Genomic DNA, 25,032 nt, shown 5'->3' on the forward strand with positions numbered 1-25,032 from the left:
AAGCCATTTAGACTCTGAGTCTCAGTTTCCTCTTCTGCAGAATGAGCAGGTTGAATTCAATGACCTCTACAGTTCCTCACAGCTCTAGGTCTAAGATCCTAGGATTTTAAGGTTGTGGTATGTGTGAGAGATCTGTTGAAGATATCTCAATAAAGAAAGGGAAAATCACTACAACAAACCAAGACAATGAGGATTTAGAGCATGAACTAAGCTACCCATTCTCCCAGATGCCCTAGGCTTTACACCTACCACTACCACTCCCTCCCCTCCTTCTGGATTAGGCCCAACACCTCTCCCAACATCCGGCTTCCAACTAGGGACAGTAGGATACCACTCTCTCAGAAAACTTCCCAGGGTATATGGAGAAGTTTACTATGCCCTCCTCTTTCCTTCACCTGCTGAGAATTGGTATGGGAAGTGTTGAGTAGACAGGGATCATCAAGGGTCATAGGCTGTGTTGCAAAGACACTAAATATCCAGGGGGACAGGCCATCCTCTCCCAAATGGCCTTGTGTGACTTTCCAGCCACATTAAAATGAAGTAAAAGCCAGTCTGTTGAATTTATTTCAATTCCATAGGCATTAATAAAGGTCTATCATGTTCCATTTACTCTGGCATCATGTAATGAGATAGCACCTACCCTCAAGGACCTTACTTTTTTTCTGGGAGTGTACATAATGTGTACATAAAGATAAGTAAACTATGCATGTATAGACATATATCCATATCCATATCCATATCCATATCCATATCTATATCTCTCTATGTACATATATACATATATATACACATATATGTATAAATGCACACACATATATACACACATACATGTGTGTGTGTGTGTGTGTGTGTGTGTGTACATATATTTGGAGAGAGAAATGGATCCTGGATCAATGCCTTGTTGTGGCAGAGGGGCTTACATAACTCAATGAAACTATGAGCTATGTTGTGCAGGGTTACCCAAAATGGACAGGTCATAAGGGAGATTTCTGACAAAAGGTAATCCACTGAAGAAGGAAATGACAAACCACTTCAGCATCTTTGCCAAGAAAACCCCATGGGCAGAATTAAGATAATAAAAGATTTGACCCAGAAGATGAGCCCCTCAGGCTGGAAGGTGCCCAACATGCCACTGGGGAAGAATGATGGACAATTACAAGTAGCTCCAGATCTAATGAAGCGGTGGGCCCAAAGGAAGCTCAGCTGTGCATGTGTCTGGTGACAAAAGGGGAGGTCAATATTGTAAAGATCAGTACAAAATAGGAACCTGGAGTACAAGATCTATGAACCAAGGTAAGCTAGTTGAGGACAAAGAAGTGATGGGAAGATTAAACGTGGACATCTTGAGTGTCAGTGAATTTAAATGGATAGGAATGGGTAAATTTAATTTGGGAAAACATTGCGTATACTACTGTGAACAAGAATCCCTTAGAAGATATGGAGTGGCTCTCATAATTATAAAAAGGTAAGAAAACCATTTCTTGCTTTTCTTTTACCTCTTTCTATAATCTCAAAAATAAAAGAATAATATCTGTTTGAATCCAAGACAAACCCTTCAATATAACAGTAATGAGAGTCTATGCTCCAACCACTAATAAGAGTCTATGCTCCAACCACTAACTTTAAAGAGGCTAAAGTTGATCAGTTCCATAAAGACCTACAACAGCTGTTAGACATAACATCAAAAAAATGTTAAATGTTAATCTGTTAAATGTCAGATGTTAAGTTCATCATAGGGACTGAGATGCTAAAGTAGGAAATCAAAATTGGAATAGCAGTCAAGTTTGACCTTGAAGTACAAAATGAAGCAGAGCGAAGACTAACAGAGTTTAATCAAGATAACTCACTGGTCATAGCAAACATTTTTTTTTTCCAACATCCCAAAAGTCAATTCTACCCATGGACATCACCAGATGGTCAATATGAACATCAGATTGATTATATACTTTGTAGGTAAAAGTAGAGAAGCTCTAGACAGTCAGTTAAAACCAGACCTGGAGTTGACTGTGGCTTAGATTATGAGATTCTTACTGAAAAAATCAGATTTATATTGAGGAAAGTAGAAAAAACCATCAGAATATTTAGGTCATACCTATATAGTCTGATTTTTTTTCTCTACTTCTACATCCATTATGAACATGAAATAGAAGTAATGAGTAGATTTAAGGGATTAGATCTGGTGGATAGTGTCTGAAGAACTATGGATAGAGATTTGTAATATTGTACAGGAGGCAGCAACAAAAATCATTCCAAAGAAAAAGAAGAGCAAGAAAGAAAATGACTGTCTGATGAGGCTTTACAAATAACTGGCAAGAGATGGAAAGTGAAAGGAAAAGAAGAAAGGGGAAATATACCCAACTGAAAGCAGAATTCCAGAGATGAGGAGATAATTTTTTTCTTAAGTGAGCAATTCAAGAAAATAATAAGATGGCAAAGAGAACTCTTCAAGAGAATTAGAGATATCAAGGGAAAGTTTCATGCAAAAATGGGCATAAAAAAGAAAAGAATGGTAGGGATTTAACAGAAGCAGAAGAGAGTAAGAAGTGGCAAGAACACACAAAATAATTATCCAAGAAAGATCTTAACTTCGTCCATAACCATGATGGTGTGGTTACTGTTCTAGAGGCAAACATCTTGGAGAATGAAGATAAGTGGGCCTTGGGAAGCATTGCTAAAAAAAATAATAAACCTAGTGGATGTGACAGAATCCCAACTGAGATATTTAAAATCCTAATAAGTGATGCTATTAAAATGTTGCACTCAATATGGCAGCAAATTTGGAAAACTCAACAGTGGTCACTGGATGGGAAAAGATCAGTTTACATTCCAATCCTAAAGAAAAGAAATGCTGAGGAATGTTCAAATTCTGAACAATTCCACTCATTTAATACATCAGTAAGGTTTTGTTTAAGATTCTGAAAGTTAGGCTGCAGCAATATGTGAAATGAGAATTATCAGAAGAGCAGGCTTGTTTTCAAAGAGGCAGAAACACTATAGACCAAATTTTCAACATTTGCTGGATGATGGAGAAAGCAAGGGAGTTCAAGGGAAAAAATATCTACTTGTGCTTCATTGACTAATTAACGATTTTGACCTTATAGATCACAAGAAAATGTGACAATTCCTCAAAGAGATGGGAGTACCAGATCATCTTACTTGTCTCCTGAGAAACCTGTATGCGGGCCAAGAAGCAACAGAATCAAACATGGAACAACTGATTGATTTAAGATTAGAAAGGGAGTATTACAGGGTTGTATATACTCTCACCTTATGTATTTAACTTATATGGAGAGTGTAGCATGTAAAATGTCAGATTGGACAAATTAAAAGACAGAATTAAGGTTGCTGGGAGAAATACCAACAATCTGAGATATGTAGATGATACCATTCTGATGGCAGAAAGTGAAAGATTAAGAAACCTCTTGATGAGGGTGAAAGAAGGGAGTGTGAAAGCTGGCATAAAGCTTAAAATCAAAAAAAGGAGAGAGAGGAAGGGAGAGAGAGACAGAGAGAGACAGAGAGAGAGAGAGATTAAGATCATAGCAACTGGTCTCATTACTTCCTGGCTAATAGGAGAAGAAATGGAAGTAATATCAGATTTTATATTCTTGGGCTCAAAGATAACTACAGACAGTGGCAGCAGTCATGAAACTAAAAGGTGCTTCCTCCTTGGAAGGAAAGCTATGGAAAATCTGGGCAGCATACTAAAATGTAGAAACATCATCGCACTGACAAAGGTTTCTATAGTCAAAGCTATGGTTTTGCAGTATATGGAAGCTGGACTATAAGGAAAGCTGAATGCTACAGAATTGGTGCCTTCAAATTGTGGTGATAGAAAGGACTTTTGTGAGTCCAAATCAAATCAGTCAATACTTAAAGAAATTAATTCAGACTATTCACTAGAAGTTCAAATACTGAAGCTGAAACTTGAATACTTTGACCATATAATGAGAAGACAGGACTCATTGGAAAAAGACCTTCATGTTGGGAAAAAAAATAAAGGCAAAAAGAGGTAGAGGATGGTAGAAGATGATATGGATGGATAGTGTCATGGAAGCAACAAACATGATCTTCAATAAACTTTGGGGGATAGTGAAGGATAAAGGGCCTGGGGTGCTATGGTCCATGGTGTCACAAAGAGTCAGACATGACTGAATGACTAAACAACAATGTATATATCTTTATCTATGTCTATAGCTATATTTAGATAGATAGATAGATAGATGGAGTGGAATCAGGATAAATATTTTGAAAGAAGTGCCATTGAAATGAGTTTTCAAGTGAGCTAGAGGACATCTAGGCATGGAACATGATCTGGAGAATAAAGGTACAATGCTTTGTAGGAGGAATTGAATTGTGTTCCAGAGGGGAGCTGGATTATAGCAGAAAAGACAAACATGCCATATAAGAGGGGACTTCTAAGCTAAGGCTTAAAGGGTGGGGAAAACTTCAATAGGCAAAAACAAGGGAGCTATAGGGGATCTCCGTGGCCAGTGACAGGGTGGAATGGCCTAACAAATGGAAAGTATTCTGGAATTGTGGAGATGCAGTAGACAGAGCTTTGAATACCATGCTCAAGAGTGTGTCAAATGACTATAAAAGAACTGTTCTGAAAGCATTGAGGAGCCATGGAAGGCATTTGAGCAGGGCAATAAATTGATTAGAGCTATTTATAAAGAACAGAAGCAGTTAAATGACCCAGTGGATACAGCACCAGGCCTGGAGTCAGGAAGACCCAGAATTCTTGTGAGCATCAAATGAAATAATATTTATAAAGGACCTAGAGAACTGCTAAGCACATAATAAGTGTTTAATAAATGCTGGTTCCGTTCTTTGATCTCTAAGAAGGTTGCTTGGTAAAAGAATGAGAATTATGCTGACACAAAACTTTGCAAAGAAAATACTATATATTTCAAAGTTGCTTTGTATGTTCACACCTTTCTGATGTTTAGAATTTTTTAATTGAAAATTCTTCTGTTCCTTTGAAAGATGAATGGAATGTGAACAGGCCTCACTTTAAGGCCTATGTGGCACATTGCCATGGATAACCTGTTTCAGGGGCTGAGGTTTTAATAGCAGGGACTGGAATTACCTTTAGTAACTTGGCAATAAATGATTACCACTGTTGCCTTGTCCCGGAGTTTATTGCTTGCCTGGAAGCTGTTTATTACTTCACACACTGCTGGCTATTGTTGATTAAAGCTTAAATATGCAAATACTGTAATTTTCCTGAGATTTTGATAAACAGGAACTGAGCAAAAACAATGTTACGAGGTACACTCACTAAGCAGCTAATAGGAAAAGGCTCTCTGAGGGAAACAACAGTGCTGTTGATCCTGAGAAACGCTTTTCTTTCTTTTATTCTTGTTTTAAACTCAGGGGCTAGGAAGGTGACTCTTTTTGAAGTAGACATAAGAAAAGGGGAGGGAATTTAGTGAGAGAAAGAAAGGGAAAAGAAAGTGAGATTGGAAGGGAGGAAGAGTGCAAAGTTTCACAGGATCATAGACATGGAGATGAAAGAAAGCTGAGAACTTAGTTCTGGCACCCTCCTTTTGCAATGAGGAAACTGAGGCCTGGAAAAGTGCTTTTGCTTTGAGTTCACTTAGTTAGTGCACATCTGAGGCAAGAGTTTAGTTACCCTAGACTTAGTGCTCTGACAGTTTAGGCTGAGACTGCTGAATTAAAAATAAGATCTAACTCCTTCACTCAATTCCTTCTTCAGCATCTCATCATGGCTTGAGGAGGCTCTTAAAGGCCATGGCAGTGGAACGCAACTTGACACCACTCAGACTAAGTTGTAGAGGCATTCAATATGAACCCGGGAACATAATTAGTGTTTGTCCTCTGAGGATCGGCTCAGCTAAGATCAGAGGCTCTCCTTCACCAAAAGGGCTTTATCGGTGCAGTTTCTGTAGTTTCTGTCAGGAAAATTCATGCAGCCATTCACTATGTATTTCAGGGAAGGGCTGAAAGCATGGTCAGTGAAGAGAAAGCCTTGAAATCATAGGGGTTTTGCAAATTAGGGCTCTGTGGTGTAGTGGATAGAACACTGAACTATAAGCAAGGAAAGCTTGGGTTCAAATCGAAACCTGGTCACTTGCTAGCTACGTGATCCTAGCCCAGTCACTTAACTGCTCTGTGTCTCAGTTTCCTCATCTGTAAAATGAGGGGCTTGGACTGAGTGGTCTCTAAGGGGCCCTTCCAGCTCTAAATCTACAAACCTATAAAAACATATACACATTGCCTTTACTTCTTGCATTGAAGAATTTATTTGACATATTTAATCAACTAATCTGTTCATTTTGATAAATGAAGGACATGAAGAAAAGAGCATTCCTTACACACTTTCTTTCCTTCAGACACACACATACACACACATGCATACATGTAAACATATACACAATGTACATATACATGCAAACATGCACACCAACAGACCTACTCCTACGTATAAACATACAAACATATATGCACACACATGTTTATGTATGCTATTTAACAAGTCAGGGTGGATAGAGTGCTGGGTGAGGAATCAGGAAGATCTGGGTTCAATTTCATAGACTTTGCATCTACAAAGGATCTTTGAGGCCACTGAGTTCAATCACCTCTGTAAGGAGGTAACATTTTGCTAAGAAGGTTTTTTTTTTCCCCTGAGTTCCATCTAAGCAACATTTCAGAGCTAAGATTCATGATCCTGTGGGACGACCCTTTTTTCTATCTCCAATCCAGGGCCTATTAAATGGAGATGAAAGAGCTTAAATGGCATCAAAGAAACTCAGACCTGTCACAATAAAGGAGTGGAATCCAGGGTGAGAAGACTTAATGAGGAGATGACACCATCACCAAACAGCCATGCTTATATTTGCAAGTCTAATTGCAACACTAATTACTCTATTACCATTAACAAGATCCATGCAAATTGTACATTATTATAATCCTCTAAGCACTACATAAATACCCCAGTTTACCTTTATAATCTTTTTTGCCCCTCTTAATATATTCATTCGAAAACAAGGAAAAAGGAATGTAACTCTCTGGGTCCTTGTTTGTCCACCTTTATTAACCCCTGAGGTTCTTACTACCATTTATCAGAGGTGAACTTTTGACTCAAAGATTTATAAAGATCAGGGCAGAATTTGAAAGATTTTCACTTTCTTATTGCTGATAATTTGTCCTAGTGAGAACAAAGACCACTCAAATTTCACAAGAAATGTTTCCTAGCAGCAGAACCACAGATGTCCTTCTGCTCGCCCATGACATCTTCAAAGAAATAGAGTTTTGAGAGTTCACACACACACACACACACACACACACACACACACACACACACTCCTCACCCAGAACTCTCTACTCATTCCACTCTGACTCTTTTTAAAGAAACTGAAAAACCTCAGCATTCTGGGAAGAAACAGAGGTTATCACTTGGCCTCCTCAATCAGTGTTGAAGACTTCTATCCTGGTATTACTGCAGTGAATTAACAACATCAACAAGGTTTGCAAAATGCTTTGCCCATATCATCACATTTGATCTATACATGTGTCCTGTTAGTTAAGGACTGTCACTACCTCTACTTTCTTGATGGGGAAATTGAGGCTGAGGAAGGTTAAGTGATTTGCACAGAGTAATACAACTGGTAAATATCTAAGGTCTGAGGTAGTTTCAGAATTCAGGTCTTTCTTTTTCCAAGTCCAGAGCTCTGTTCATTATTCCACCTAGTAGCCAGGAAACCAATCAAAAATAATCACAAAGGATTTGCATATAAAACTGCTATCACCTCTTCCTACCCAGACTCCTTTCCTTCTTCAGTCTAAATATTCCAGTCCCTCTACCTGATCTTAAATGGCCAGAACTTGAGCCCTCCTCAATAGACCGATTGCCAACTTTTGTACCCATCCAAGCTCATCAATGTCTCTGTCAAACTGTAATGTGGAGAACAGAAGGGAAAGAGGGAGAGGAGAAGAGTTGATTAGATTGCAATGGATCATATTTAGCTGAGTCATGAACTCCCAGAGAGTGAAATACTAATGAATTCTGTTGAATTAAGCTTCCACTTTGATTTTCTCTTTAGATATTTCTACTTTTCCTTAATTGTATTCTTTTTTCCTTTTGGCTGTATTATCTCTAAGAATTTTTAAAGGTTCTTTAGATTTCATTTTTCTTGAGCTGAGACATCCTCCATTTATAAGACCCATGGGACCTTATCTCAGTCAGATGCACATCTATTTCTACATGGACCCAAATCCCCAGATATCTCTCAATTTACCCAATGTTCCTGGCAGGACTCACATGGGAGCACACTGATTGAGTTTGAATCTCTAAGGAATCTCCCCAAACTAGATTAACTTCACAGAACCAATGGATGGAGGCAGAGAATGTTCTAAGTGGAAAGTTAGCATTTACTGTCTCATTTCTCCTTGCAATAATAGTAACTGACATTTGGAGAGTGCATTCAGGCTTGTAAAAGACTCTACATGGATTATTACATGTAAGCCTTCTAACAGCTCTGGAGACAGATATTATAAGTATCATTGTGTCCATTTCACACAAGAAGAAAATATGGTTGAAAGGTGACACCTTTGGCAAGAGTCTGAGGTCTGAGGCATTATCAGAACTCAGGTCTTCCCATCTCCAACATGTGACTCTCTCAGGGTCACACACCTGAAAATTATGTGAGGTAGATTTTGAACCAAATCTTTCTGATTTCAAATCTAACATTCATTCCATAGCACTATACCACCTTAAAAAACTCTTTATGATTAATTATAATAAGGGTAAAATTGTAAAATTCCTCTTTGGAGAATATAGGTTCCTTGAAATCAGGGACTGCTTCACAGAATCTTAGAGGATTTCAGAATTACACAGGTTTTCAACAGCCATTCAGTCTATTTCATACCCAAAAGAAATATCTACCCCATCACACTCACCACAGTTATCCTTCCAACCCTGTGTCATTTATTTGATCAGTCCCTTCCATCTAACATCATATCACATTGACTTAAAGTCCTTCACTATCTCAGTTGCTCTCCTCTGGATGTTCCTTAATCTCAGGCACCTAGAACTGAACTTGATATTCCAGATTTGGTCTGATGAGAGCAGAATACTAAGGAACTATTATACTTATTCCTGTCCCTTAGGATGTAATCAGTGGGCAATAACTTTTCTGACAGCTGCATCAAACTTCTAGTTTGTATTAAGCTTACAGCCCGCTAAAATCCCCCTATCTCTCTCAGAAAAGTCTAGCAATACCTCCACCATTTTGTAAAAGTTGATTTCCTAAACCCAAGGATAAGACTTTACATTTATCCTTCTTGGATTTCATTTTCTTAGATTCAACCTAATGCTGTAGCCTGGCAAGATGCTTTTGGATGCTAGCTCTGTAAAACAATGTGTTTGATCTCCCTCTGAGCTTTGGGTTAGCCATAAATTTGATGAGCCTGTGATGGGTGCTTTGATTTAAGTTATTTGCTATTTCTCTGTAACGCCAGTGCCTGACACAGTACACTGTACATAGCAAGCGTTTAATAAATCTTTTCCCTCCACTTGTGAATTGCATTCAACCTACACTTTCCTAGAAGTACCAATCCCTAATTGTTCTCATTATCATTCATTTTCCATTGAAAATCCTATCTTGAAACCTGCCAATAAAAAATATGGGTTGATTTAAGTCCTATTCTTTGTGAAGGGATGTGAGCAAATGGCAACATGTCTGGTAGAGTATGAGATCAGAGCATCACTGATTTCTAGATGAAGGAATCCATCCTTAGGCATCAGAGGCCTCATGAAAGTTCAAATCTTTCTAAAGATTAGCAGAAAGGAGTTCAGAGGAGTTAAGTGACTTTGCCAAGGTCACACAGGTAGTAGATGGCAGAACCAAGCTTTGAACCCAGGTCCTCTGACTTTAGGACATCAAGCACATATTGGAGTCAGAAAATGTAAGTAAATTATTGAAGGACAGAACCAGGAGTGATAGTAATTCACAAAGAAGCCAGTTTGAGGTTGGCACCAAGGGAAAAAACTGCAAACATTTAGAGTCACCCAAAAGTCAAATGGGCTACCTGGAACTGTGGTGGATTCCCTCTCACTGAAGATCCTCAAGTCAAAGGTAAATGATTTCTTGTTGGGAATGTCATGGCAGGGATTCATTTTCAGGTCTGGTTTGTACTAAATGATCCTTGGTGGGTCACTATAGCTCTGAAATTCTGTGATTCTGTAGGTATTTCTTTCAAACTTCACCAGCTGTCCCAGAACTAGTCTAGATCTTGGTTCCCCTGAATTCCTTCAGGCTCAAGTCATATCCCCTCTTTGGCAAGAAGCCTTTCCCAGCTTTCTTCTCCATCACATTTCTAGTTACTAGTGTCTTCCTCTTTGTTGTATAGATCCCATATATACCTAGTCATTCACATGTTGTTATCATGTTGTATCTCCCAGTAGAATATGTGTTCCTTAAAGGCAGGGACTATTTTTTGCCTTTCTTTGTATTGCCAGAATTTAGCAAAGTGCCTGGCACATAGAAAGTACTCAATGAATACTGTTTGTCTAAATGACTAACAGATGAACAGCTGAAAATATGTCAGGTTCAAGTAGATATTTTTTCATAATATGGAGAAAAAAACCAGAAAGATCCAGAAAAACAGAGGAAAGAGACAGTGATAGAGTAAGGAATATAATAGACAGGCAGAGACAAAGGATGAGACAGAAAGAGAGACAGAGAGATAGATAGAAGAAAGAAGAAGAAGGAGGAGGAGAAAGAGGAGGAGGAGGAGAAGAGGATGAAGGAGGAGGAAAGCTGTAGAATTGGAATCCCTTGTTCTGAAGCATTTAAATTGCCTTTTCTGTCTTTCTACTGAAGGCTAGAATCAAAATGATTAAAATACAACTTCAAAGTTGATTATTTCCTAGGTAACTTGGGGACATACACAGGGACTAATTACAATGAACATTGTATACAAATTTTGTATTTATTTGTTCTTAGAAATAACATTTTGTAAACATTCAATGTTTACCTCTGTCACTATTCCAACATTCATCTAATAAGTGCCTACAGCATGCAGGGGCCCCTGTTCCAGGCCCTCCTGTGAGTCCTTCAATCTTTGGTCCTCCAAACCTAGCAGGGACAATATTGGAATTGGTCCTACCTGTGCTACTTTGTGGAGAGAGTGCTGGCCCTAGAGTCAGGAAGACTCCTCTTCCTGAGTTCAAATCCAGTAGCAGGCATTTATTAGCTATGTGGCCCTGGGAGAATAACTTAAGCCTTACTTTTCTCATCTGTAAAATGAGATGGGAATAGAAATAGCAAACCACTCCAGTATCTCTGCCAAGATAACCCCAAATGGGGGTCTCAAAGATTGGGCATTACTGAGATGACTGAATAACAAAAGTATAGCTATCTCATTTTTTAATTGTGAGTTTATAAAAATTTCCAGATACAAATATTTCTGATATTTTCTCCCTTGAAATTTGTATTAGGATAAAAGTTGACCCCTCTGGACCAGAGAAAGTTGGTGCACCCCATCATAAAATCCAAGTGTTTCCTCTAGTTCCATCCAAAGGCTTTCTAATGTTCTATTTTCAGTCTCCACACTCAAAGCATTCCTCTCCTTTTCAAAAACATATAATAGAAGCCTAAAAGCAGGACAGAGGGAACTCAAATTCAAAAAAGGTACTTAGGCTGGATTTACAGTAGATATTGACTTCTTTTTCTGACATTCTGTGCTGTGCTTAAACAAGCATTAATAAAGGCAATGAAATGGACAGCGATGACTCTGTTTAAATAAAATACAATGGGGATTTTTAAAGAAAAAACAGAAGGCTGCCCTTGACTATATTTTCTTTCAAGTGGATAAACCTTTAACATTCTCTCCCTACACTTCCCCCACTCCACTAAAAGTTATCCCTTTCAAAAAATGAAGGGATTAGGACTTCAGCTTCCAGGAGGCGAGATGGCGCAGTAAAAAGTAAGTTGTTCTCACCGTCCCTCATCAACCTCTGAAAGCCCAGAAAATGTCACCCCAGGAAAAACTCTGGAACAGCTGAACCAGAAGAAAGATGGGGTGCAGCAGTCCAGGAGCCCAGGTACCTTGAGGGATTAACTGGAAAGGCCCCTTTTGCCCTGGGGGAAGGGGAGCAGTATGGAACCAGAGGACTCCCAGCAAGCTAGCAGAAAGCCCCACCTCATCATCCCAGGAGGAGATCCTGAAACCCAGGTGGTGGAGCAGGCAAACCCCAACAACTGGACCCGTGAGTGCCTCAGTGAAGGTTGGGGAATCAGTGGAAACCAGCTCAGAAAACCACCAGGTTCCTTGGCATTCTACAGCAGTCTCCCATTGCCTCAGTAAGAATCTGTGAAGCACTCCAAGAGGCCCCAGGTGTGTAAACATCCTGCAACATCCATCTGAAAGGAACTGAAGAAAGTTAAAGGAAAGGAAAAGCAGGCAACATACAGGGGCCAGACTACCCAATCCTACTCCTAGAGTTCCAGCTTTGCTGATTCCAGCCCAAAAACCAGGTAAGCTGCCAGAACCCAACAGCCTCCAACTGCCAACATCAGAGGCCCCATCACACAAAACCAGTGACCAGGCCCAAGGCTCCCAACAAAGGAAACTTGGATCAGTGCCCTCTGATCCGCAGGAGGAGAGCTCAAACTCTTTAAAGGCCAGGAAATAGAAGACTTCAGAAAAATTTTAAAAGCCAAATGAGAGAGGTAGAAGAGTCATTTAAAAATATAATTGGAGAGGGGCGGAGCCAAGATGGTGGAGGGAAAGCAGTGACTTGCTAGAGCTCTCCCCCAAACCCCTCCAAATACCCACAAAAAATGGCTCTAAACAAATTCTAAAGCAGCAGAATCCATAAAAAACAGATTAAAACAAATTCCCAGCCCAAGACAACCTGGATGGCTGATTGGAAAGGTATATCGTGCCGGGCTGGGAGAGGAGCGCAGTTCAGCATGGGCGCACAGGCCACAGCGACCTTGAAGCAGGCCTCAGAGGACTGAATTGAGGGCAGCTGTGGCAGTTTCCAGACTTTTCAACCACAAATGCCAAAGACAACTTACAAGGTCAGTGGGAAAAGTCTGTGACTACAGTGAGAGAAGAAGCTAGATCTTAGCTGCCCTGAGGGCAGCAGCTGGCTTCTGAGCTTCTGGCCCACAGACTGAGGGGGAAGCCAGTGGCTGATCAGAGGGGGATTGCAAGGATCTCTTTGCCAGGGCTGAGGCAAGAATCTCTTGTTTTGCCCGTGCTTGGATCTGGGTCACAGTTCTGAGGGGCAGTCCTGAGGCAAGGAGGAGCACTGGCATGGTGGAGCTTGTTGTGGTGGTGGAGAGGAAACACCTCGCCCCTTATCATAGCACCTGGGAAGAACTGACACTTTTCAGGTCCCTAGAATTATCTCTAAAACAGCTATACTAACCCCCAAAGCTTGGGACAGTACATTCTCCACATTGGAAACAGACTCTTACCTTAACAAAGAGTTTAAAACTCAGGTAATTCAATGGGATCATGAGCAAGCAGTGCAAAAAGGGTCACACTGTGTTATCTTACTTTGGTGATAAAGAAGATCAAAACATACAATCAGAAGAAGAAAACAAAGTCAAAGCTCCTACATCCAAAACTTCCAAGAAAAATATGAATCAGTCCCAGGCCTTGGAAGAGCTCAAAAGGGATTTTGAGAATCAAGTAAGAGAAGTAGAGGAAAAACTGGGAAGAGAAATGAGAGTGATGCAAGAAAATCATGAAAAGCAAGTTAACAGCTTGCTAAAGGAGACCCAAAAAAATACTGAAAAAAATAACACCTTAAAAAATAGCCTAACCCAAATGGCAAAAGAGGTCCAAAAAGCCAATGAGGAGAAGAATGCCCTAAAAAGCAAAATTGGCCAAATGGAAAGGGAAGTCCAAAAGATTACTGAAGAAAATACTTCCTTAAAAATTAGAATAGAGCAATTGGAAGCTAGTGACTTTATGAGAAATCAAGACACTGTAAAACAAATACAAAAGAATGAAAAACTAGAAAACAATGTGAAATATCTCATTGGAAAAACAACTGCCCTGGAAAATAGATTCAGGAGAGAGAATTTAAAAATTATTGGACTATCTGAAAGCCATGATCAAAAAAAGAGCTTAGACATCATCTTTCAAGAAATGATCAAGGAAAACTGCCCTGATGTTTTAGAACCAGAAGGCAAAATAGAAATTGAAAGAATCCACCAATCTCCTCCTGAAATAGATCCCCAAAGGAAAACTCCTAGGAATATTGTAGCCAAATTCCAGAGTTCCCAGGTCAAGGAGAAAATATTACAAGCAGCCAGAAAGAAACAATTCAAGTATTGTGGAAACACAATCAGTGTAACACAAGATTTAGCTGTTTCTACATTAAGGGACTGCAGGGCATGGAATATAATGTTCCGGAGGGCAAAGTAGATAGGATTACAACCAAGAATCACCTACCCAGCAAAACTGAGTATAATTCTTCAGGGGAAAAAAAGTGATTATTCAGTGAAATAGAGGACTTTCAAGCATTGTTGATGAAAAGACCAGAGCTGAATAGAAAATTTGACTTACCAATAGAAGACTCAAGTGGAACATGAAGAGGTAAACAGGAAAGAGAAATCATAAGAGACTTATTAAGGTTGAACTCTTTACATTCTTGCATGGAAAGATGATATTTGTAACTCAGGAGACCTTTGTCAGTATTAGGGTAGTTGGAGGAAAAAATTATATGTGTGTATATATAGATAGATAGATGTATAGATTAGATGGATGTATAGATTAGATGGATGGATAGATAGATTAGATAGATGGCACAGGGCGAGTTGAAGATGAAGGGGTCATATCTGGAGAATAAAATTAAGGGGTGGGAGAGGAATGTACTAGGAGAAGGAGAAAGGGAAAGGTAGAATGGGGTAAATTATCTCACAAAAAAAACAGAAAAGAAAAGGCTCATACAGTGGAAGGAAACTGGGGGAAGGTGAGAGGAAATGAGTGAATCTTATTCTCATAGGATTTGACTTAAGGAGGGTATAATATACACACTCAATTGGGTATGGAAATCTTTCTTACCCTACAGGAAAATAGGAGGGGAAGGGGACAAGAGAGTAGAGCGATGATAGAGAGGAGGGCAGATTGGGAAAAGGGGTAATCAGAAGCAAATGCTTCTGAGGAGGGACAGGGTCAAAAGAAAGACTATAATAAATGGGTGGGTGGGATAAGATTAAGGGAAATAGAGTTAGTTTTTCACATCATGTCTACTATGGAAGTGTTTTGCATAACTGCACATGTATAGCCTATATTGAGTTGCTTGCATTTACAATGAGGGTGGGTGGGAAGGGAGGAAGGGAGAAAATTTGGAACCCAAAGTTAAAAAAACATGTTTTTAAAAAAATGTTTTCACATGCAACTGGGAAATAAGAAATGGGGTACAGAAATCTATCCTGCCCTGCAGGAAAATAGAAGGGGAAGGGGGGGAGAGATAGTAGCAAAAGCAGACTAGGGAAAGGGGTATTCAGAATGCATGCCATCTTGGGGTGGGGGGAGGTGCGAGATGGAGTAAAAATTTGGAACTCAAAGTCTTGTGGAAGTAAATGTTGAAAACTAAAAATAAAAAAAAATTAAAAAAAGAAATTAAAAAAATTTAAAAATAAAATAAAAACAAAAAATATAAAAAAATAAAAAATAATAAATAATAATAATAATAATAATAAAAATAAAAAATATAATTGGACAACTGGAAAAAAAGTACACTGAAGAAAACAAATCCCTAAAAAATACCATTGGTCAAGTGAGGAAGGAGGTACAAAATCCAATAGAAGAAAACAATTTGTTAAAAATTAAAATCAGGCAAATTGAAGTTAATGACTCTATGAGAGAGCAAGGATCAGTCAAACAGAAACAAAGGAATGAAAAAATAGACGAAAATGTAAAATACCTCATTGGTAATACAACTGACCTGGAAAATTGATCCAGGAGAGACAATTTAAAAATTTTTGGTCTACCTGAATATCACGATGAAAAAAAGATCCTGTACAGCATGTTTCAGGAAATCATAAAGGAAAACTGCCCTGAGGTCCTAGAACCAGAGGGTAAAATAGTCATAGAAAGAATCCAATGATCACTTCCTGAAAGAGATAAAATAATGCAAGTAGCCAGAAAGAAACAATTTCAATATCATGGAACCACAGAAAGGATTACACTGGACCTTGTAGCTTCTACATTAAAAGACCATAAGTTGTGGAACATGATATTCTGCACAGAAAAGGAGCTTGGATTATAACCAAGGATCAACTACCCAGCAAAAATGAGCATGATCTTTCAGGGAAGGAGATAGATATTCAATGAAATAGGGGACTTCCAAACCTTCCTGATAAAAAGATCAGAGCTCAATGAAAAATTTGATCTTCAAATACAAAACTCAAGAGAGATATAAAAAGTTAAACAGGACAGAAAGATGCAATATGTTGTTAATAAGGGCAAATTGTTTACATCCCTACAAGGGAAGATGACACTTGTAACTCTTGAGAACTGTATTGTTATTACACCATGTTAAAGGGGTATACATAGAGGGGGTGGATGTAAGTTGACTTTGATGTAATGATAAAAAAAATCTAATCAAGTGGGTTAAATAGATCCAAGTAAGTGGATTAATGTGATCTAAGAAATGCACTGAGAGAAAAGGAAAGGAGGAGTCAGACAAGGGAAAATTACATTACAGGAAAAGATGCAAAAACCTATTATAGCAGAGGGGAAAAAGGGAGGGAGATGAGCATTGTTTGAACCTTACTCTCATCAAATTTGACTCAAGAAGGGAATAACATAATCAGTTAGGTATAGAAATTTAATCTGCCCTATACTCAGTAGGAGAGAAAAGGGGAAATTAAAAGGGAGGGGGGATAGAAGGGAAGGAAGAAGCAGTAAGGGTAAAGAGGAAGAAAAGGGAAAGGGCTAATAGAAGGGAGGACTACCAAAAAAAATATTTTATAGAGTTAGAAAAAATAGTAACAAGATTCATTTGGAAGAACAAAAGGTCCAGAATATCAAGGGAACTAATGAAAAGAAATGCAGGGGAAGGTGGCCTAGCTATTCTAGATCTAAAATTGTATTATAAAGTAGAAATCATCAAAACTGCTTGGTACTAGCTAAGAAATAGGGTGGTGGATCAGTGGAATAGGTTAAGTATGCAAGACACAGTACTCAATGACCATAGTAATCTATTATTTGACAAACCCAAAGACACCAGCTTCTGGGATAAGAACCCACTCTTTGAAAGAAAACTGCTGAGAAAACTGGAAAACAGTACGGCAGAAACAAGGCATAGACCAAAATCTCACACCATATACCAAAATAAAGTCAAAATGAGTTCACAATTTAGATATAAAGGCTGATACTGTAAGCAAACTGGGAGAGCAGGGAATAGTTTACCTAACAGATTTATGGAGGACAGAAGAATTCATGATGACACAGGAAATAGACAACATTACGAAAAGCAAAATGGACAACTTTGATTACGTTACATTGAAAATTTTTTGTACAAACAAAGCCAATGCAGCCAAGATTAAAAGGAAAGTAGAAAATTTGAAAATAATTTTTACAACCGGTCTCTCTGATAAGGGCCTCATTTCTAAAATATATGGAGAATTAAGTCAAATTTATAAGAATATAAGTCATTGCCCAATTGATAAATGGTCAAAGGATATGAACAGACAGTTCTCAGATGAAGAAATTCAAGCCATCTATAATCATATGATAAAATGCTCTAAATCACCATTGATTAGAGAAATGCAAATCAAAACAACTCTAAGGTACCACATCACACCTATCAGATAGGCCAACATGACAAAACAGGAAAATAATAAATATTGGAGAAGATGTGGGAAATTGGAACACTAATGCATTGCTGGTGGAGTTGTGAAATGATCCAATAATTTTGAAGAGCAATTTGTAACTATGTCCAAAGGGCTATAAACATGTGCATACCCTTTGACCCAGCAATAGCACTTCTAGAGCTATATCCTAAAGAGATCACACAAATGGGAAAAGGACCCACATGTACAAAAATATTTATAGCAGCTCTTTTTGTGGAGGCAAAGAATTGGAAATTGAGAGGATGTCCATCAATTGGGAAATGTCTGAACAAGTTGTGATATATCAATGTAATGGAATACTATTGTGCTATAAGAAATGATGAACAGGCAGACTTCAGGAAAACCTAGAAAAACTTGCATGGTCTGATGCTGAGTGAAGTGAGCAGAACCAGGAGAATGTTGTACACAGTAACAGCTAAGTTGTGTGATGACTAATATTGATAAATTTAACCCTTCTCAGCAATATAAGGATCTAAGACATCTCCAAAGGCCTCATGATGAAAAATGCTTTCTACATTCAAAGAAAGAACTATGGAGTTTGAATGTAAATCGAAGCATACTGTTTGCTATTTTTTTTTTCTTCTTTTGGGTTTTGTTTCCTCTTTCTGGTGGTTCCTCCTGTTGGTTCTAATTCTTCCTTACAACATCACTAGTATGAAAATATGTTTAATAGGAATCTATATGTATATCCTATGTCAGATTTCATGCCATCTTGGGGAGGGAGGTGGCAGGAGGGAGCTTATGGAAGTGATTGTTGATAATTCACAATAAATTAATAACAAAAGAAAAAAAAAGAAAAGTTATCCCTTTCAACTCATATGTAATACTTCTGTTATATTGTCTTTTTGTATTCAACTAAGCCCTGCAGAAGTGTGTGTGTGTGTGTGTGTGTGTGTGTGTGTGCGTGTGTTTATTTTCAGAAGATCATGGGATTTAGAGCAGGAAGGAGTTAGGTCTGCTGTTCCTGGAATCATAGACTCTTCAAAACTTGAAATGATCTCAGGGGACATCGAGTCTAATCTATTAAAGGTTCCTTCCAGTTTTCATTTTTGTAAATGAATAATAGGAGATGTAATATGGTGAAACTAATGACCAAATGTCATATAATCAATCAGTCAATTAAAATCAATTGATAAATATTAAGCTTCTAATGTGTTCTAGGCATTGTGTTGGGTTCTGAGGATACAAAAAGAAGCAAAAGGCACTCCCTGTGTTCAAAGAATCTACAATTTACTAGGGGAGACACCAAACAAATATATACAAAGCAACTATATACAGGATTAATAAGAACATATTAATAAAAGGAAGGCACTTAATTAAGAAAGCCAAGGTTCCAGGGTGGATTCTCTGGCTCAAAATGTAATTTCCTCAAGGGCAAAGATAGTTTCATTTTTGCTTATGTATCCCTTGCTATTGTTGAGTCCTTTTAAGTTGTAACTGATTCTTTAGGACCTCATTTGGGGTTTTCTTGGCAAATATGCTAGAAGAATTTACTATTTCATTCTCCGTCTCATTTTGGAGATGAGGAAACTGAGGCAAATTGGGTCAAGTGACTTGCTCAGGGTCACACAGCTAGTAAGTATCTGAGGCCAGATTTGAACTCACAAAGATGAATCTCTCTGACTCATCGACCAGCACTCTATCTATTGTGCAACCTAGCTATCCCTAGCACCTGGCATGTAGTATGTCCATGACAAATGCTTGCCAATTGATTGATTGATTTCCCAGAGCTGTGACTAGTTGCTCTAGATCCCAGTGTAAGAACCACAAAGATGTATGAGGGTCAAGAATCACAAAACATGCCCTGGGATCCCAAGACCATTTGCTGTTGTGGGACAGAGACCTTGAGATATCATGAATCACCTGCTGTGAGATTATTATAAGAATAGGGACCAGGGTAAGTTTGGGGAGGTGCCAGCCTGGATTGTGGACAGCAATAGATGGGAAGCCCAACATCTGGTAACCTCCTAGTTTAACTAATTATTCTCATTAATCACTAAATTCAGATGTTCCTGCTCACTGTGGAAGTGCAAATATTAAGAATGCTATCTAAATATCAGTATATAGGGTCAAGGTCCAAGTTGTCCTGCCTTTGATATGGGTCTGACTATCTCTATTATGATCAAATTACTTAACCTCTTTGAGACTCAGTTTCCTCACCTGTAAAATAAAGGATTTATACTAGATGGCCCTAATATCACTGGACTTGGAGTCAAGAAGACCAGAGTACAAATACCATCTAATACATTTATTAGCTGTGTGAACTTGGACAAGTTAATTGACTTCTGAAAGCCTCAGATTTCTTACCTACAAAAATGAGTGACCTCATAGTTTCCTCCCAGCTCTTAATCTAGATCCTATCATCTAATAATATGCTTCCTCTCCCCTGGATTAATTTACATCGTTGCATTTTCCCAACTGGGTCAGGATAAAGATACAGTTGGAGAATCTGATTTTTTACATAAGTGAATTATAGTTACATAGTGCCCTTTCAAGCTCTTCAAAGGGAAGTGCATCTCCAATAAGATTAAAAACCTTGAAAATCCAGGTACAACTTGGTTGGAAAGGTGGGAATTTAGTGGCTTGTGGGTCCTTTTATTTCTAATACTATTTATTTCACAATTGACCCAAGGGGTAGGAAGTCCTAACAGTATACCAAGATTCTAAAGAAAATTAATCATCCCAAACCTCTGAGACTCTTCTAGATACTTCTTTACTTAACTCTGGCAATTAATTGTCTCTGGCTTCCAAGGAATTGTCGCTTGAGTGATTCACATGCTGAGGTGCAGTGTTACACAGGGGCCATGTTGGACGTTCCAAAAGACTTAAAACTTTTCAAATGAATTTCTATTTGATTCTCATGATATTACTATAACACCATTGAAATATTATCCATCTTCATTATTCACTCTTGCCACATGACTAGCCTGTTTTTGTTTTTACTCATACATGTCTTTAATGCAATCTTTTGTACCAACTTTCATACACATAATTTTTTAAAAAAATCAAATGGATTGAGTCCAGTAATGCCTAGTGGATAGGAGATTGGCCTAGGAACTTGAGAAATGTGAGTTCTAATTTTGGCTTTGCCTCTAGCAGTGTCTGGGTTTCAAGATTCCTTTCTGTAAAAGTGATTTCTGACTCTGGGCAAGTCACTTAACCCCGATTACCTCACCAAAAAAAATAGTTTCCTAATCATTTCCCACTATGTAAAAAAGAGATGCTATAACAGTAATGATGATAAATAACATTTTTATTATTACATTTTGTTTCACATCTGTGATATCTTTGGCTTAGGGGACTCTCATTGGTAAAAAGTTTCTGTCACTAATGCAGATTGTCAATTGGATTATAATTCGTCATCTTAGAGAGTTGTCTAGGGCACAGAGAGGTTAGTTAGGCTGCCTATGGGCACACAGCTAGCATGTCAGTGGCAGATCTTGTACCCAATTTTTTCTCCTGATTCTATCCTCTCACACAGATAAATTATAAATGATTTTTCACATGAAACCTATGCATCATTTCTAGTCATTTTACAAGTAGAATCTTGGAGTCAGTGGAGTAAATAGGTGAGGTCCTTGGATCTGAAATTAGAGAAGTTGGGAACTAATCCTAACCCTGCTACTAACTTAACCTGAAACTTTGACAGGACATTGACCCTCTCTAGGCCTCATTTTTCTCATATATAAAATGAGAGTTTGGTACTAGTTCGCCTCTGACATCCAAGTTGTTATCCTAAGAATCTGTTGAGCCCCAAAACTCCCCTTTAACTTGGGAAGTAAAGGTATGTATTGCTACCATTGTAAGTATTTATTTTTCCTTCAAAATATGAACTTTAATTTTAACTGGGCTTGACTTAGTACACAAGTAAAGGTTCCTTCCATCCCCAAGTACTGACACTCATTTTATTAAACTCCTGGGTAGACACAAAAATCCTTCATTCATATTCATGGAAGGAGGTAGGGGTACGGGGAAAGAAAAGAGGTGGCCATTATGACTCTGAAAATTTTCAAAAGCTAGAAACAAGTATCAAGGTATAGTATATAAAAACTTAGGATTTTTTAAAGACCATGTCATTTACATCTAAGAAATGTCACCACCACCACCACCACCCTTCTTCCTTGTGTAGATTTCAATAATTAGCTCCTTTTGTAGAGCAGGGAAATTTTAATAGAGTCAAGTGTCTCCTTGTAATCTGTTGCAATGCATCATAAAATATTGAGAGTGACCGTATATAAATAAATAAAATAAACAATCAGAGTCCTTAAGACATATTCATTGCCTTCATTGCTCCAATTAAAAAAAATTAAATCTAGTAAAAAACAAACAAAATAAATCATCCCAATCTTATCTCTCTCTTTTTTGGGGGAGTGGGATGGGAGAATTATTACCATGTAGCCTTTTAGAAGGAAGGAAGAAGGAAATCAAAAGGAAAAGGAAAGAAGGAAGAAGAAAAGAAAGAAAAAAGAAAGAAGGAAAAAAGGAAGGAAGGAAAAGGGGAAGAAAACAGAAAGAAAGAAAAACAGAAAGAGAGAGAAGGAAGAAGAAAAGACAAAATCAGTCCATTTAGAATCATTTACAGTAGGTAACAGGTGGACTAAATTTGCCATAATACTCATTTGTTGGAATGGAGCCACCAATTCAGACAGTTTGTGTGCTCAGAGGTGGTAATGATTCTGATTTTCATTGTGTTAAGAACTAGGGCTATAATCTGTATCTGTGTCGTGTAAGCAATGCCTGCCTAGGTGGTGAAACTACCAAATAATACTCTACTGGCATGCATATCCTTAAGTATGTCAGTCAATATCATACTTTATGTTTGAGTTGAAGATCATTTCATGAATATCACAAGATTCCTTCAATATATAAGAAAGATGGTTGGAAGAGTGCTTCAGGGCATCTGAACCACATATTACTAATGGTGATGGGCTGACCAACTGGGATTTCCTTGTTCCTTTCCAGACAACAGCTGGATGCAGTAGTAGCGATATCCTGCTTGAAATCTAGAATAACCTAAGAAAGCTTCTCCTTGATGTCATAATTTCCCTCTCAGCTCTGGTACTAAAGTTGTAGTCTTTCTGGGTCAGAATCTTCAAGAGGTAGTCAGTCTGTCTGGTCATAGTCAGCCAGATTCATATGGAGGGTGACATGGGGAAGGGTATAGCCTTCATAGATGGGTGCAAGGTAGGTCACACCACTACCATAGTTTATCATAATAATAGTGGTACTACAAGAGGCATATAAGGACAGCACATCCTGGATGGACACTTACATGACTTCGGATATTGAAGGTCTCAAACATAATCTGTATTGTTTTCTCTGGTGACCTTGAGGCTCAGAGGGCTCCTATCTGCAGCACTTCACATCATCCAGGTTAGTGACAATGCAGTGTTCAAAGGGGGTACTTCAGAGTCAGCATATGCTGCTTTTGTTTGTTTTGCTCTGGGCCTCATTCCCCATGTAGTAATCCCTGTCTACCATCACACTCTGCCATCTGGAGAACCCAGAAACGGAGGAGAATAAAGCCCAATAGGAATTATCTCCTACAATGCCTGTTTTACACATGGGTCTTTGTCAACTATGAGGGTGGCAATATCATCATCAATAACAAACATTGAAGTGGCAAGTTTAAACCCTTAAGGCAGAAAGGATATGGTGCAGCACCTGCAGGGGAAGGAGGCATCTAATGCATGCTAAATGGAGGAGATCAAAGCTACACACTCCCTTCATTTTAAAGAAGAGAAAAGCAAGTTCAGAAAAGTCCTAAAGCTAGTAAATAGTTGTCCGTTCATTTCAGTAGCGTTCAACTCTTTGTGACTCCATTTGGGGTTTTCTTGGAAAAGATACCAGAGGGATTTGCTATTTCCTTCTCTAGCTCATTTTACAGATGGGGAAACTGAGGAAAAAAGGGTTAAGCGACTTTTCCAATGTCACATAGCCAGTAAGTGTTTGAGGCCATATTTGAGCTCAGGTCTTCCTGACTCCAGGCCCAGTGCTCTATCCACTGTACCACCTAGCTGCCCCAATAAATAGCAGTCAAATTAAAATGCAGCCACCAACCCACCATTGACTATAATGTGTCACACTTTGTCTGGGTCTGGTTAATCTATGTGATCAATACTTAAGAGTTGTGCTTAACTATATTTCCATTTTCAGGTGAGATCACTGATATTTAAAGAGATTAAATGACTTGCTTTAGCCCACAATATCCTGGCAGCAGAGCTAGGATCAGGAAGGAAAAATTTTTGCTCATCCTCAGCTCTTTCATTTAAGACTTCAATAGCTGACTGGCTGTACCTCTCTGCTCCTCCCAAGCTCTCATATTCCTCTTGTTTTCTCTCAGGTACAAGATGTGCACTATAGCAATACCCTGATCATTGTGCTATGTTTTCTCCCCAAAGGCAACAGATCGAGAGCATGATCCGATAACGTATGCTATCGAGAATGGAGATCCTCAAAGAGTTTTCAACCTTTCAGAAACGTAAGTGAAATTGCTCATTGAATTGGATTTGGGGTTTTTGTTTTTAACATTTAAAAGGTAGAAAATAACTGAGCTAAAGAAGAAACTCCTAATCAGAGGCGTCAGCTGTTTGTAGCTTTTCCCCATCACCTTGTAACGAGAGCTTGGAGAATGGTATTGAGCTCAGCAATCCTACACAGGGGACCATTTATTTACTTTTAAACATTTTATTAGGTAAAACTCACTGAGGTGGAAACATTCCATTTGCAGCCATGACCTGGGATTAATTATATCCCTTTAAAGTTGTCAGCTATTCATAACAACAAGGGCATTTCAGCTACGAATAGTCTGGCCTTAAAAATGTTTCATTAAAAAGTGAGTTCTGTTTAACCAAAATTTATTTTCCATATATTTAAGATTTCACTATTCACAAGTTGATTTTCTGTTAACCTGATTTCATTAGCCTCGGTAGCTTTTTAACTGTGTGATTGAAGGTGGGAAAACAGTTATATGAAAAGCAAAAAGGCTGAGTGAAGGAAGGATCAGCCTTGGAGTAAGGGAGACCTGGGTTCCGATATACTGGCTGTTTTACCCTGGGCAAGTCATTTACATTCTCAATGGGCCTAGCAACTTTTTTTTAGATGATTTTGTTTTTTATTTTATTTCTTTTTTTTTTTTTTGGCTAGGCAATGGGGTTAAGTGACTTGCCCAGGGTCACAC

The 25,032-nt window shown here is 38.4% G+C and overlaps 1 protein-coding gene across 1 annotated transcript in view; it reads left to right on the forward strand.

Annotated features, from left to right (window-relative positions):
• PCDH15 (protocadherin related 15) overlaps window positions 1-25,032 on the forward strand; it is a 1,147,277-nt gene that overhangs the window by 758,811 nt on the left and 363,434 nt on the right. Inside the window, exon 16 of the mRNA XM_027840684.1 lies at window positions 24,254-24,333. Coding sequence (XP_027696485.1) covers window positions 24,254-24,333 — 80 coding nt within the window. The remainder of the gene's footprint in view (window positions 1-24,253; window positions 24,334-25,032) is intronic.

The sequence above is a fragment of the Vombatus ursinus genome, unplaced genomic scaffold (assembly GCF_900497805.2).
Source record: "Vombatus ursinus unplaced genomic scaffold, bare-nosed wombat genome assembly UNPS02014847.1, whole genome shotgun sequence".
NCBI classification, from domain to species: Eukaryota; Metazoa; Chordata; class Mammalia; order Diprotodontia; family Vombatidae; genus Vombatus; species Vombatus ursinus.